This window comes from Podarcis tiliguerta (genome assembly GCF_965153285.1).
Source record: "Podarcis tiliguerta genome assembly, chromosome: 3".
NCBI lineage: Eukaryota > Metazoa > Chordata > Lepidosauria > Squamata > Lacertidae > Podarcis > Podarcis tiliguerta.
Genome location: NC_139536.1, coordinates 86,487,449 through 86,503,310, shown reverse-complemented (window position 1 = coordinate 86,503,310; position 15,862 = coordinate 86,487,449). Strand labels below are relative to the sequence as shown.

The following is a 15,862-nucleotide window of genomic DNA, read 5'->3' as shown; positions in this document are numbered from 1 at the left end:
ACTGCGTACTGCCTTAACGGGGTGGTGCTGTGGGTTAAACCACAGAGCCTAGGACTTGCCGATCAGAAGGTTGGCGGTTCGAATCCCCACAACGGGGTGAGCTCCCGTTGCTCTGTCCCAGCTCCTGCCCACCTAGCAGTTCGAAAATAGGTACCGCTTCAGCGGGAAGGTAAACGGCGTTTCCGTGTGCTGCTCTGGTTCGCCAGAAGCGGTTTAGTCATGCTGGCCACATAACCCGGAAACTGTACGCCAGCTCCCTTGGCCAATAAAGCGAGATGAGCGCCGCAACCCTAGAGTCGGCCACAACTGGACCTAATGGTCAGGGGTCCCTTTACCTTTACTAATAATAATCTAGTACTCTTTTACTAATAGAACACTGTTCTCCTGAGACATGGCACTATTCTATTATTGGGGGGGACCCATAGCCATAGCCGTATTTATGATGCATTGTTGCATGCCGAGTCAAAGGAAAACCAATCTACAAAACAGAACTAATACCCAATAGTGTTAATCTTCTTTAGGTGCTGCATTGATTGTTGATATCCTGTTCATTCAGACAGCTACAATATAGTACAGTGCTGGGAAGCAGTATACCTCCTTCAAAATGGTTTTCTCATCAGACCTTGTGACCCTGACATCCTCACAGTGAAATCCACTGAGAGCAGAGCACTAATGGGGAAACAATGTTGAATCATAGTTCAATTAATGCATTATGTCACTGATGCTTTGGCCTTGGCTAATGGGCGCTGGAAGAGCGTATATCCCCTAGCGGGTTATATCTGAACCTCAACCATCTTTCGTTATGAAATGCTGAATCTTTGCTTTCCCTTTCTCTTGAAGTTGGCATTGGTTGCTCCTGGAAGAACATTAAGATTGCTATATGGCAGAGGCAGCCTAGTCAGGACCCTTAGCAAGACTGTTCTCCCCCCACCCAGCTGCACTGATTTATGCAATGGCGGCAAAAAAGGGAGAAAAATAAACTTAAAACATAGCACTATAGTGCACAGAGAGGTTTGTGCATGTCTCCTGTATGTATGTGTGTGTGTGAGAGAGAGAGTTTATGAGATAGGCACACCCCTTTATGTGGGAATGTTCAGGGTGGCAGGAGAGGATATATTGTTTATTAATATCCTACCTAACTTGCGCTAGCAAGTTCCTTATGTAGCAGAGTTACATTCCCCTTCTCACACACAGTAGAAAGCTGGTTGCAGGCTCGCTAGAACCTCTTACTATTATGCAGTTCAATCTGCCTCAGACTGAGTTGTGCGTTCCTGGTAAATTCCCTTGAATCCCTCTTAAAAGAATAAAAACACCACAATCCTATTCATAGTCAACAAAAAGTAAGTTTACTCACGTTAAGGCAGTAAAGGTAAAGGTAAAGGGACCCCTGACCATTAGGTCCAGTCGTGGCCGACTCTGGGGTTGCGGTGCTCATCTCGCTTTATTGGCCGAGGGAGCCGGTGTTCAGCTTCCAGGTCATGTGGCCAGCATGACTAAGCCGCTTCTGGTGAACCAGAGCAGCACACGGAAACGCTGTTAACCTTCCCGCCGGAGCGGTACCTATTTATCTACTTGCACTCTGACGTGCTTTCGAACTGCTAGGTTGGCAGGAGCAGGGACCAAGCAACGGGAGCTCACCCCGTCGCAGGGATTCGAATCGCCGACCTTCTGATCGGCAAGTACTATGCTCTGTGGTTTAACTCACAGTGCCACCCACGTCCCTTCAGATTAGGATTAAGAAGACCCAAATTCCAATTCCTTCTTATCCAGGAAGCCCACTGGATGACCTTCAGTCAGGACCTAACTCTCTACTTTACCTCACAGAGTTGTTGAGGGGATAATATTTGGGGTGGGGGGAGATATAGGATTGCAGCCTTGCTCACTCTACTATACCAGATCTCCAACAATCATCTGTTTGAATTTCTTTTCTGTCCCCTGCTCAATCATTGCCAAGGGGGGCCAGCAGTTGTGAAGGTAACTGCTGTGTGTAAATAGAGACTGTGCTGGAGTGATAAACCAAGACAGAGGCACAATTTGCGGGGGGGGGGGGGTTGTATCTGTCTGTTGTGTTAGTTTTAGGCAGTTCCTGTAGCATAGAAGGTGTTCAGTTAGCATTCGAGTCATTACTCCCCTTCAGTTCACAGATCCTTAAAACATTTGTGTCAAGTTTCTGGATTACGCCATCTGCACAAAAAGTGAACTCCCCTATCTGCAGAGGCAGGCAATCTTTGTTCACAAAAGATACACTAAGCCTATATCATCATTGCATATAAGCCTGCAGAGCTATAAAAGGTACCCCCCCCCCCAATTTTGCTTCAATTGGGAGAAAGAAGCACCATTCTCTACGCAATTTTGTGCATGTTCCCCCCAACTGCTTATCAGATGGTCTGACGGGTCTTCAATGCAGGATAAGTTCCTAGTGAAAAGTTTTTGTAATGTAAGGAACACACTTTCTCTATATCTATCTAGTTCTCTATCTCATATATATTTATATACATTTCTATCTATCAGTCCATTACTATTTCCATCTCTCTTTTTATTTGTTTCTAACTATCTCTCTCACTCTCTCCCTTGCTAGCCATTTCCAATCACATCTACCATAAGAGCTAAAGTGAATGAGCAATTGACAAAACAATTATTTCTTGTATTTTAAAGTTAATCCATGTGTCAGGATGGGGAACCTGTGAACCTCTAGATACTGCTGGACAACAGCTTCCATCACCCCTGACCATTGGTCAAAGTGGCTGGGTGTTAAAAGTCCAGAAACATCTCCAAGTTCACTGATTTCCCCACCACCACCCCACCCTGGTATCTTGCTAGCCATTTACACAGCATCACTGGCTGAAATTATATCCATCATAAGAGATAAAACTTTATGTGGCACTGGAGTACAGTACTTCTCTACATTACACATTAATTCCTACCTACAGCAGGATTTATTCTAATTATTGCAGGGAAACCTTTTATTTTCATATTCAAAAACATTTCCCCCCTTGACCTTGTTCGTTGAACCTTCCATGCTTAATGGAATGCATTTCCAACACCCGAAGGCAGAAATGTGTCCAAATACAATTGATTCCATCTACTGAAAAAAATAAATCCTTTGAATAGACAGAAGCTTGCATTTGTCTGTGTCTCTCCTTGAATGCACTTTCCCCAAATCAGACACAGAACTATAAATTCAGCTTAGAGGCTTTTCTGATTTTCCTTTTCATCTGAGTTAGTCGTACACTCAGCAGCTTATAAATAACCCTGGGATTCTTCTACTGAATTATAGCAGAAGACTTTCAAGGCTATTCATTATCATTCTATAGTGGCAACAAGAATGATATTTTTAGCTGGTTGTCCTGTTAAGCAGAAAGTGGGTTGACTGTGATAATGGGTCACACACGGAAGATGGCTTTTTTGTACGAGGCAAGAAGGAAATGTTTGTCAAAAATGACGAGGCTGTGGGGAAGACTATACTGAGCTAAACATTCAGCAGTTGGAGTTTTCTGTTATCAACATTACCAATAGGATTTTTTTTATTTCCGTTTGCTTCCCTGGGTGACCTATTTTTTGCACCAGACATGCATAAGCATCTTATCTACATGACAACTGAATACATAAATGTCATCTCCTGTAGTGACAGTAACTTCTCAGCAGGCTAAGCAGCAGATGTAAAGTCTGTGAAAAGCAAATGCTACCCAAATGAATTTCTTCAGGATAAAACTAAATATGCGCAGTCATCTCCCTGCAACTAGGATAATAACAAATACAAATTTGGTTCCATTACGCAGGGAGCAAAATCCTGTCACTAGCAATTCTGCTAAATCAAAAAGCCCTTAAGTGACAGCTGAACCAGGTCAATTGCCACGAATAACTCATCTTGGGCACTGCTATATGGTACAAAATGTTTTAGGCTACAACACTAACACTTCTTTCCCTTTGAATAATAAATCCAGTTGAAATGTATTGGCAATTTTGCACGGGATGTAGGATCAGATCATCTATGGCTTGATCTGAGTTTGGTAAAAAGCCTGTTTTTCGCACGTCATCACCCCACATGTTCACTGAGAGATTAATGGCTGTCTAGTGACCTATGAACTAGGATCACACTTCAGAAGTTAATTTGGTTCCCAAAGAGGATAGCGGCTCCAGAAGAGTTTTTCACTATGGATATAATCAAGTAACTTCCAAAGTAGTAGATTAAAGCAATTCAAATAGGTAATATATATTTGTAGGGCAGTCACTTTAAGAATACTAATACTTAATTTATAACACAACTTCCTTATAATCCTTTTCAAGTGTATGTTACATGAATTCACACCCAATTCCTAATTTCTAAAAGGGGAGGTGCTGTGGCTCAAGCCTGCAGGGAAACTGTTTTCCCTCCAAGCCAAAGGTAGGGGATCTGGTTCTGACTTCTCCTTGGGGAAAGACATGCAACATAAGATCATAGAAATTATGGTGGTTCTCACCAATGATGATAATATCACCACCACCACCATCATACTATACATCCACAGTGAAATCAGTTCTTCAAAATGGCATTATCAATGCACAAGAAGAAGGCATCAACAGGCTTTGGGAGAACCACAAAGTTTACAGAGGTACAAAAAATATTTTTGGAAAAATAACACTTGGGACTCAATCCAGATTCAGCCAGCGAGCCTTTGCAGAGTGGTAGGGCCAGGCAGTAATAGCAGAGGTTTGGTGGGGGCGTGATCAGGACTGATGCTGTTGCTTGACAGCAATAGGACCAGACCTGTTCAGCCCCTCCTCGCCTCCAGAATTCCCCATTTTGGGGGCCCTGATGCCTGTTGTCAGTGGGCATCCCATCAATGGCACACTCACATAGCTGAGGGGCCATGGCAGCAGAGTGATGCTTAGCCAGCAGAGCTGAGCAGAAGGACACCTCCACCCAATTCATACCCACCCATTAGGGGAGGGTTTAACTGCTCTTGCAGGAGGTGGAACCCCAAAACAGCTCAGTGAGGAATGAGTGCGATGAGAGGCCACTGAATGCTTGATTGAAAGTGTCTGTTGTGAAGGGAGGGGAATGGAAATCCTGAACAGGAACACTCTGCACTTCAATATTTTGTTTCAGGCTCCACTTGTTACTTACTGTTTTAAAGCTCAGGCACTAAACCATGCACCCAAACCATGTTCCCAGGCTCATGGCTAAGACCTACTGATTGCATCATTTTGCTAATTGTGTAACATAGAAGACCATTTGAATTTAGTCCCAGTATATATAGGGGCTTTGGTGGTAATCAAACATTGGCCAATTTAGTTTGATGAATTGTGTTTGCATTGTGCTACATTGTACTAATGATTAGATATAGGATAAGCAGTATCATGGACACTGATAAAGTCAGCAGTCCCAGGACCTTGTCTGAAGAATAAATTTGCACACAAGCTTCTTTGTCCTGCTGCTGTTTGAGTCCATGGATTGCTGACTTTAACAGAGCAGACTCTGATTAAGTTAGGGTAATGCTTATGCAGTCATACAATGTGCTCAAGGTTTGTAATATCAGATCTCTGGTTGCCCTCCACACCTCATTGCTGTCAGAGCTGTGCACCAGATTCAGCCGAGGCCAAAACCCCAAGCCAAATCAGACACATTAGGAGGACTTTGGGCGAGTCAGGTAGGGACAGACACAAACCACTGCAAGTCAGGTTGGATAGGCCCAGAGCGATCTGTGGCTGTCAGGGGGCGGGACAGAAAGGAGAAGAGGGCAAGGTGGGAAAACCACAGGAAAAGGGTCAAGTCCTACCCAACTGGTGGGTGCCTCTTCCCAAGAGGAAGTAGGCCCAACACCTGCCCCACAAGATCAATGCCTGCACTCCACATCAATCTTGTAGGTGTAGGTGCTGCTTTGTAAGCGGCTTTCTTGCAGAAACGCCACTTGTGAAACAGTACCTCACAGGATCAAACCCTCCTGCTAACCACTTGGCAGGCAGGAGAATCTTAGCCTCTGCAGTGTGCTGGGTCCTCCTCCTTCACAAGTGTTTTCCTTCGTGTGCAGGGAAACCACTAGCAATGGAGCAGTGACCAGAACTCAACAGGATTGGTTCCTTCCACTTAACAGCTGGCAGGGTCCAATCCTGCAGAGTACTAGTACAACTCCCCGGCCCTTTTCAAACCCCAATGTGTTAAAATAGGATTTTAAAATTACCTTGGGGATGGATTCAGGCTTACCAACCCCCAAAGTTGGACCAAAGTTGTTGAGCTTTGTTTAGGGCAGCTACCGATTTAAGCTCTGCCCCCTCCCACAGCACCCGAATTGCCCAGGAACCACCTTGCTGACCACAAGCACTTCTGCTGCCCAGAATTACAACCCCCAACACACAAGAGCCAGTGTGCTGCACTGCAGAGTCTCGTGCCGCCCCTACAGACACCTATGGTGCCCTATGCCCTCCCTCCTGGTGCGGACCTCCCCCACCGTGCCCAGCTACCCACGCTACTGGATTAGGACATCACAGGATGAAATGTACCCAATCTGGGCCACAGGGTGGATAGGCACACCCCTAATCACTGATTGCAATCAACAGGTTTAATTGACTGAGAGCCAGAGTTGTACAATAGAAAACCATGGCAGGCTATAAATGACCTAGAGGCCTTTTACTGGCTTCCCTTAGCCATTTCGTTTGCTCCTCATAGTCAATTCAAGACAAGCACACCTCCATGCAACCTTGGATCGATGAGTGCCATCTTCTTGATGTCATCTTGAATACTCCGTGGTATGATATATGGTGCTAGGGGATGTTTAATCACTTCACTGTACATGTGTGTGTGTGTTTAAACAGCAGTATGTCCTCTGCTGCATCCATGTTCAAACCAGCATCATGGGCAACTCTTATCTCCACAGGGAGCCTCAGAATTTTGCGCTGGTTATTGAGTTCTAATTATGTTTACACAGATGCATACATTTCAACCATTGTAAAAGCTGGAGGAGGGGGAGTTGGCCTCATTTGCAATTCTTTCCTTTGAAAAATCTATTTCCCAAGGCACTTAGGAAGCTAAGTCTCATTGAAAGTCAATGGGACTTGTACTCCCAACCGCCTACAGCTGCCCTCCCATACACAATTCGACTGCTTTTAAATCCCACTGAAGTCAATGGGATTTGAGCAGCCCTGTGTGCAGCATTATAGCCTAAGGCTGCAATCTTCAAGCAGCTTACCTTTCCTGAGAATTGTGCTGCTGCAGCAGTTTCAAAGTTTAGCTTATAAGTTTAAGGGAAATCATCACTAGACATCAAAGAAAGCCATGGCTGTTGCCCTGTCCTTCTAAAAAGACCACATCCCACTGAAATTACCAGATCTTTAATACCTGATATTTGGAAACTATAGACTAAAGCAGAAGCCCCAAGCAAATTTATCTGGAAGTAAATTCCACTAAAAAAGAAACCAGCGCTAACTGACTCACTCACAAGTAGCTCCAATACATCAAACATCATGCAGAGTACAATTCTGACTGTGGTTATTCGGCTGTAAGAGCCAGAACACACATTATGGTCCTGGCCAGCAACTAGATTTCCTTAAAAAGCCACTTGGATAAGCAAGGAAGGCCTGGAGATCCAACATCTTAACCCATGCCTCACTAAAATAGATTTTCCATCATGTTCTGCTGCTTCCTGGTGCCAGCAGTGCCACAGCTGAGGGGGAAGGGGAAGGAGTTCGTAATTTCTAAATTGTGGCCTCCAGGTGACATCATAACTTATGAGGTCATAAAGGGTGTGGTGCCCAGCTCACTTATTCCACTGAAAGGAATGGACTTTGGACTGTAATACTGATTTTCTTATTATAACAAAACACCCATTATTCAACATTTGCCAGTAGTTTTGTAATATTGATCATTATTCTTTGGAGATGAGAATCCATTCAATATACGCATGTGATACATGATACAATTCAAATGATTAATAGTTAATGCTCAAAACCACCATGTTGTTTCCTAGATACTCTGCTTTTTTGAGGAACTTCCCACGCAAACCAGCTTATAATCGCCAATAAAAACCAACACTTGACAATAAAATATAAAAATGTAGACTATGGTACAGCTAAACAATAGAACAGCAGAAACACTGACGTACGGATATAGAATATCTGTGTGTGATTGCAAAAACTATTAATTTTGAATAAAGAAGGTGGTGACAGGATTAGTAAAAATTGAATGTGCTTTTTTGTTGAAAGTTTTTTTTTTAAGCTGCTCAATTATTCAAGGACTTTCAATGTAGGAAAATAATGTTATGCACACTTTAAAGTAAAGCAATTAAACATTAAATAAACCCACTCCTTAGAAGTGACAATGTGGAAGTCTCTGTGTTCCAAGTCAGTTAATTTGAGATAAGGCAGAATCAGCCTGACTTTTGATTTAATCATATAAATTAGAAACGCCATAAGTTACCCTGTCCTTTTGTTAGCGTATCCCTAGCAGTACAATTCTGAAACATGAGTGGGGAACCTCAGGGTGAATGCGGCCCTCCTGACCTCTCCATCAGGCCCCCAGAATGCTCCCCAAGCCACACCCCTCACTGGTCCTGCTTCACACCCCCAATGTTTTCTCCTGGCTGGAATGGGTCCTTGAACTCTGATAATGCCCCTTGCTTGCCTGGATGGAGAATATAAGGGGGGCAGTTCTGAGTGTGTGTGGAATCCAGCCTACCTGTATAAAAGTAAAAATTTGCTGTTCTGCCCATAGAAGGTCATCCAGAAGGGAATGGGACCCTTGGGCTGGGGAAAAAAAGCCCTTGCTATAAAAATTTAAGCAAAAGTAAGTCACTGAGTTCTATGAGGGCTTAGTTATAAGTAGCTGTGCATAGAACCGTATCCTCTACATACAACAAATTACATATGGAAATGTAAGGTTTAGCAAAGCAGGGCAAGACGTCCTCTGGAAATTCGGAGATTAGACGTCGCCTCTCCAGAAGTGGCTTGTGAGGAGGGGTAGAGGAAACAAGCTAGCTTCCTGGCAGGTGAGTGGGGTCAGCCCAAGCGCCTGAGGCAAAGGACAAAATGGTGCCACCCACCCCACCACCAGAGGAGAAGGGGTGAGTGAAGATCTACATCAGGGACAAGGGGGGAGGGGATGAAGATGGGAACATGGGTGGGAGGAGAGCACCAGCCTTTCCTATTCGCCAACTGATTCCCAGGAGGCGGCAGATCTGGCCTCCAAGGAGCACACCACAGCTGCTGCATTCCTTGGAGGCTGGATCTGCTGCCCCTGTGGATCTTGCCACCTGAGGTAGTTGTCTCACACTGTCTCGTGGGTGGGCTGCCCTGCAGGTGGGTGGCTTGGGGGCAGTAAGGTCAGCGCAGTCCAGCACCTCTGAACGTTTCACATCACTTATTGATCATTAGTGATCAATAGGACTACATCAAATTTCTGGTACTAAGACCCAGCCAGTCAAAATACATTTCAGTCCCATTGATTTCAATGGGGAAAATTCCCTCAGTTGCTTAGCTCTACCACTGAAATGAATGGGATTTGTGCTTAACTTTTAGTAGACTGATCCTGTGCAGCCCAATCCTATGTATGTTTACTCAGGCATAACTCCAACAGACCTTGCTCCCAAGGAAGTGTGGCTAAGAATGGCACGTTAAGAAGGTAAGGCTGCAAGTGTAGCCACACTTGAATGGGACTAAATCCCATTTAAAACAGAGGGTTCGTGTGCTTATTATCACAGGCTACGAGGCTAGTGCATTTACCAGGAAGTAAGAATGCAATTGGAATTTACTTCTGAGTAAACATGCCTAGGACTGGGCTGCATGGAAAAAACGAGTTGTTATTTAACTATTAATAATTGAACTGAAATTATTAAATGAAGTCCCAACTCAAATCTCCAGATTTAGCTTTAGATGTGCAAATCAGTCACTTTACACAGAGGGAAAAAGTTTCTTGATAAATGTTTTAATTTTCCAGTGGGATTTGGAGGCAATTTTAATAGAGAATCAATTGTCCTTGAACATTCTTGTATAAGAAAGGGGCAGTTCTACAAAGGAGAGGTCCCTCTAGAATAGGATCCCCCAGCAGATTGCTTTGAAAGGATGTTCTTAAATGTACAAATGCAAAAAGAAAAAGAAATCACTGGGAAAAAAGAATTATTAAGTGCCAGAAGCACCAAATAACCTTGAGAGGTTGTGAGAAGATTAGATGTGCTCTGCTTCCTTAAATCTGTAGCAGGAAGCCAGGAATGCCTGACTGATTAAGTTTTTTTATTTTATTTTTTTATTCAAGAAGTATTAACAGAAAACGAACAAAGGAGACAGACTGTGGAATGGTCTCCATTCCTTGTTCCTCCTTAGCAAAAGAAAAAAAAAACTTTCTGAAATCAAGTGGTCATTGAAAGCTTGGAGACCCTCTATAATTTTGACATGATGGCAGCCATAAATTGAAAGGCTACCAATCCTCTTTCCTACAAACAGTTAGTACTAGTTCCTTAAACATTTTTAGTGCTCCTTTTACTTGAGTTTTCACATGAAGTTTGAAACTCAAAACTGTAGGGTGGCAATATATAGCTAATGACTGATGATGAAACAAGCAAAAGCTGATTTAGGCATGGATCTGATGCCAACCCTTTTGCCTCCATGTTGCTACTATTAATAGCTGCATTTATTGAATTGTCTTCTAATATAAAGCCATTCTTACAGACACAGGTACTGAAAGAATCAATATACTGTATTAACATGAAAACATGCATTAGGCTATGCAACCATTTAAGCAAAATGGTATGTTCAATGAATACAAAACATTGCAAAAGTTTTATTTTAAAGCGGCAAGTGCTCTTATATATAGACAGATATTCAGTTATTTATATTTTGGTAACAAAACTTGTTCTGACCTTTAGATTGCGTGCTAAATAAATTACCTCGGAGCGAAAGTGGTGGCTTCTCATTGCAGCATCTGGAAATGAAAAGGAGAATTGTGTTGTTGTTGTTTAAAAAAGGCAGAACTGCATCTGTCTGCACTTCAAAGTAATTTAAGTTCTTGTACATGTCTGCCTGCTCAGTGTTCCTATTCTTGCTAATCCTCATCATTACAGTCACCACTGAAATGATGTGAAGTCTCTGTGCTTGAGCAGCCATCATGTATATCTTAATTCTCCCTCCTCCTCTCTAGAAGTTGGATGGGAAAGTTCTAACGTACTTGAGCAGCGAGAGGGGTTCCCACCCAGCATCTTATGATCTCGTTAAGGGATGGGGTGGAGACTAGGCTGCCGCAGTCTCTTAAAAGCCCTTTCCCCCCAAATAATCCGGGGAGATCCGGAGAGTGGGCGAGCTCTCCCATTAGCAGCAAGTCGTTAACTATCACAGCTTGGGCAGGCGACGGGGGATTCCCTTTCCCTCCCCACGCTCCCTCCTTCCCTCTGAAGAAGCTGGATTCCTCCGTCCCCCTTTGGCAAAAGGCTGCCAGCCAGGCAGACACTGCGTCTCTTACCTCGGCTCCTTGAGCGCCCGGAAAAGACCGATTTGATCGGATGCCTCCCTTTCTGGAGCTTGCGGTGCCAGCAGCAGAAGAATAAAATCGTGGCGACGGTGCCCAGCAGCAGAAGGAGCAAGAAGAGGGCACATTGGATGCTGTAAGGTCTCAGCAGAACTAAAAAAGCGGCGGCGATCATGGTTCAAGAGTATGTTTGGGGGGTTGCTTTCTTTTCCAGGGAGAATTTGAGGGGGGGCGAGTGTTGTTAAGGAAAAGCTGCTGAGGACGAATGAGCCTGGAGGAAGGACAGGAGCCTTGGCGAGAAAACGCTGCAAAGGGCAAGCTTGCCTATGTAGACGGCTGGAGCAGGAGGAGGAGGAGCATCATCCTGGCTTGGTCCTTGTGGCCCCGGAATCAGGGCTCCTCAATGGCTGCAGCAGACCCAGTTCTGAGACGTGTCAGTGATTTCCGCGAGGAGAGAGGGACCCTCAATCCATGACTCAGCAGACAAGAAGGCGGCAGCAACAGCAGCAGCAGCTCACACAGCAGGGGATTTTTTTCCTCTGGCTTTGCTTTGCTTTTTTTTCCTTCCACGCGTGAGGGAGAGGGGGAGAGAGGGACAGAGCAAGTGCAGATGGATCAGCAGCAGCAGCAGCAACACCTAAGCTGCAGTCCTGCCTGGAGACAGGGAGAGGGCACCCCTCCGGAGCTGATTTTGCAGCCCGGTATTGCTGCTGTGCGCCTCCAGCTCTTGCATCTCAGCCATGCCCTGTAGCAAAAACGCTGCTGAGGCGGAGGATAGATGGCTGCTGCTGCCGCTGCCCATCAGGAAACCGATTTGCAGAAGGGGAGGGAGGAGAGAAAGAAAGGGGCGATTCCTAAAGTTTGCTGCCGCCACCGCCGCTCCTGCTGTTACTACTGGCTGTTCACGAGTGAGGGGGATTTGTGGGGGGAGTGTTGCGGTGCTGGGGAGGGGGAGCAGAACTTGGCTGCCCGGGGGTTGATGACATCACAGGCTGCTGCAGAGTGAAAAATGGCTGCTTTAAGGTGCGAGCAAGGGGAGAGGCAGCCTTGCTGCTGGAGAAGAGGATCACTGCTGGGTCCTGAGAGGAAGGCATCATCCACCGCAGCAGGCGAGCGAGCAGACTTGGCGAGAGAGGCTGAGCTGGGCAGGCACGTCGTCGCAGTCATCCTGATCCGCTGCCCTCCCCGGTTTGCTGCCGTTCACTTCCTCGAGGATTAAGAGAGGCGATTCCCTCCCCCCCCTTGCAGATCTTGCAGCTTCTGAAAAGGAGGCAACGGCGGCGAGGAGCTGGGAAGCAAGGGCAAGCGGAAAGTCAGGCAGGGGAAGAACCAGGTGGACATTTCCTCCCTTCAAGTTCAGTGATTTGGCAAATGAACGTCATGCTTTTTTGCTCCCCCGGGCTCTAAACGTTGCACGTGTGGAGAGGCAGGCAGGCAGGCGTCTCTTTTCTTAGGATGCATTTGGAAGTCGAGCTGATTTTTAGCCTGTGATCCTTCCAGAATTCCGAGGAGAAATTGAGTTGAAGGGAACGTGCTTCTGGGTAGGCGTGTGCCATTAAAAACGCAGTGCCTATATGCTTGAGCCTATTTGTGGATTTGGCAGTGCAATCTCGCGTAAGCCCCACTATGATCAGAGGGGCTTGCTTCACTTGCAAGGGCACCAAGCTGTCAGTTTATTAAGGAATGGCTCTTCCTTATATAATGGCTCTTCGTGATCGTCCCAGTTAACAGGATTTTGGCCTGCAAGCCTGCTTTTACAGCTCAAAAGCAGGACATACTATTTAAGACCCAGTTTCGTGAAGAGGTGATCTGGGTTATGGCACATCATGAGCAAAGTGTTTGTTAGACACTTTCTTTTGGCTTCAGGCTCATCTTGCAGCTTCCTGTCAAAAAGCTCTGGGTGCAAAAGAGCCCTTATAGGTGTCCCTAGCAAAGAATCGTTCCTCCTGTTTCTGAGGTTCAGGTGTGGAGTGCTACTGCTTATGTAGTCGAAAGAGCACCACCCATGCTCAAGGAGTTGCTAGCAGTCTTGAAGGAACTCCCAAGATCTGCAGAAGTGCAAAAAACCCAAGAAAAAACAAACACCATTTAGGGGGGAAGCACACACACACACAGAGGGAGGGAACACTGCAACAGCCCAATGAGGATTAAGCATGCTCATTGGCCTTGAAATACTATCAGAAAGGGGGAAGAACATAGAAAGGAGGAATGGAATGGAACAGCAGAATTTAAAGCTGCAACATTTTGTTGCAGGACCCATTTATGTTACAGTATTTCCACATAGTGACACACACAGCATGCTTGATAAAGATCCGTAATATTAACATTTAGGCAATTTTAAATACTGACAGGGGAAGTTCCTAGTTCTCCCTTGTTGCTGCAGCAACATCAGACATGTTACGCTTTATCTTGGCTCCTATACTATCATCCTGTAGTGAATTGCAACTTCCTGAATCTACTAGCAGCTGCCACCACCCTTGAATGGGTCATATGTGCTGGAATATTTATGATGCAATTATGCTTTCCTGATAGTTTCTCAACAGCAAATATATTTTAGATATTACAGATTTTGCTGTATCCTTGCTGACAAGAAAATGCAATGAAGAAATATTTAATTTTTTTGTCCACTTGATCCCTACTTTGTAGGGATTGATAATCAGGGTTGTTGGGTTTTTCACTGACTTCGTGGCCACATATACATGGGGAAACATCTATTTGTAAGTCCTTAGAAATAATAAAACCTGCTGTGCAACACCAATCGAATTGTCACCCCAGTTTCATTTTTTATCTGATGGGGACAGAGCAAAGTGTGTTTATGCTGCAGACAGTACATATTTATAGCACATAACTCCATATCAAAGTAGATTAGGAAACAGTATTACATACCATAGCAGTCAAGTACATTTGGATTAAAATGCTAGAGCTAAATAACTTCATGTTGGTGGTACCTGCATTGCACCCTGTTCTTGTGCACATTTACAGAGAAGTTACATGTCACATTGCTGAGTGGAAGTTCATCGCAAGTTAGTGTGTGTGAGGGGGGAGACTGTAGCATGGGGGGGGGGAACTGTAGCATTTGATACAATTCAGTGCACTTTTACACAGAATTGAGGTCCACTATGTTTAGTAGGGTTCACTCCTTTATAAGTGTATTTAAGATTGCAGCCTTAGCAATCTTATTCCTACACTTACCAGCAGGTATGCCCCTTTGAATTAGTTGCACCTGCTTCTGAGTAGACGTGTACAGAATAGTGCTGTTCAGTCACCTAGCATTTTACACAACTCGGCTTTTTCACCTAGTATGTTGCAGCAGGATTGTCTTATAAATAGTCACTGGTATATCTTAACATTGTGGATTTATGGCTTGGTTTCTGAAGATACATTAAGGGTACATTGCATGATGTGACAAATACAAGGTTTCTGAACACCGCAGCATACTGCAGTCACTCTCTGTGAATGTGTGCATATCCCTCTGAGATGGTTAATATGATTGCCATTACTACAAGGTGAGGCAGATTATGTGTGCCTCCTGTACTCTGCCTTCCTGCAGTGCTTTGCTGCAATATATTGCAGGATCAAGTAACTTTTCCGGTTCTCTTTCTCTCCCATCTTTGATTATATTGGAAGATGAGAAGTTGTAAAAGATTTGCCTGCATACAATTGGTATTTATACTAAATCTTTGGAACGATGAGTTGTGTCAACTAAAACGTGCATGTCAGAGAATGAAGGTAAATGGCTGGGGTGGGTGGGGCCAGCTGCAAAATTGGACACAGCAATTAATGTGAATTTTACTTTTGGACAGTATGTTTGTACAGTATGTTTGTACATGCACACACCCCATATAACTTCTATCTGGGCATGAAAGGCACATTTTAAGAGTTCAATGACATATTCTAGCCAGGCACAAAAATCCTAGGAAGGTGCAAAGTAGGGGCAGTGAGGGGTATGGCATGAGGGCAAGGGTTGTGGCTTGGGGAGAGTTATGAATGCCTGATAGAGAAAAATGAAGGTCTGTGTTTGGCCTGGGGTTCCCCCTCTGACCTGTTGTAACAAGTGGATTGTGTTTTATTATTTATTAAACTTACTGGGTTAACTTACTAGGTTTTCATGGATCCCCGCTACCCAAAAAGTAACTCAAAGCAACTTATTTACATTAAAGCTGACATAAAACAAAAAAAACCAAGGAATGTATTTATTTTAAAATTGTATACCTGCACCATTCTTGTCTGAGGACACTCCAGAGTGGCTAACTATCCATAGGTTAAAAAAAATACATTGTATAAAACAAAATTTGAACCAACTTACATATAAAATCAACAAATATAAACAATTGACAAGGATTCAGCAATCAAGAGTGTGGAGCCAGAAAATTAAAAGCGCCAGACAATAACTGCACCAGCTAATCAACTAGGTTAGCTAAAAGAGAAGTTTTT

General features: G+C 44.4%; 1 protein-coding gene across 27 annotated transcripts in view; it reads right to left on the bottom strand.

Annotated features, from left to right (window-relative positions):
- The window catches only part of DST (dystonin), a 315,621-nt gene that overhangs the window by 288,150 nt on the left and 11,609 nt on the right, over nt 1-15,862 (bottom strand). For 17 of the 27 annotated variants that reach the window (XM_083431286.1, XM_083431238.1, XM_083431242.1 and 14 more), the window contains exons 1-2: nt 11,423-14,855; nt 10,827-10,888 (exon numbers count right to left, since the gene is read on the bottom strand). In XM_083431286.1, the coding sequence (XP_083287412.1) occupies nt 10,827-10,888; nt 11,423-11,603 (243 nt within the window). In that variant the 5' untranslated portion in view covers nt 11,604-14,855. Of the gene's footprint in view, nt 1-7,415; nt 7,458-10,826; nt 10,889-11,422; nt 14,856-15,862 lie in introns of those variants that run through there. The other 10 variants (XM_083431283.1, XM_083431275.1, XM_083431243.1 and 7 more) reach the window with 4 other exon arrangements.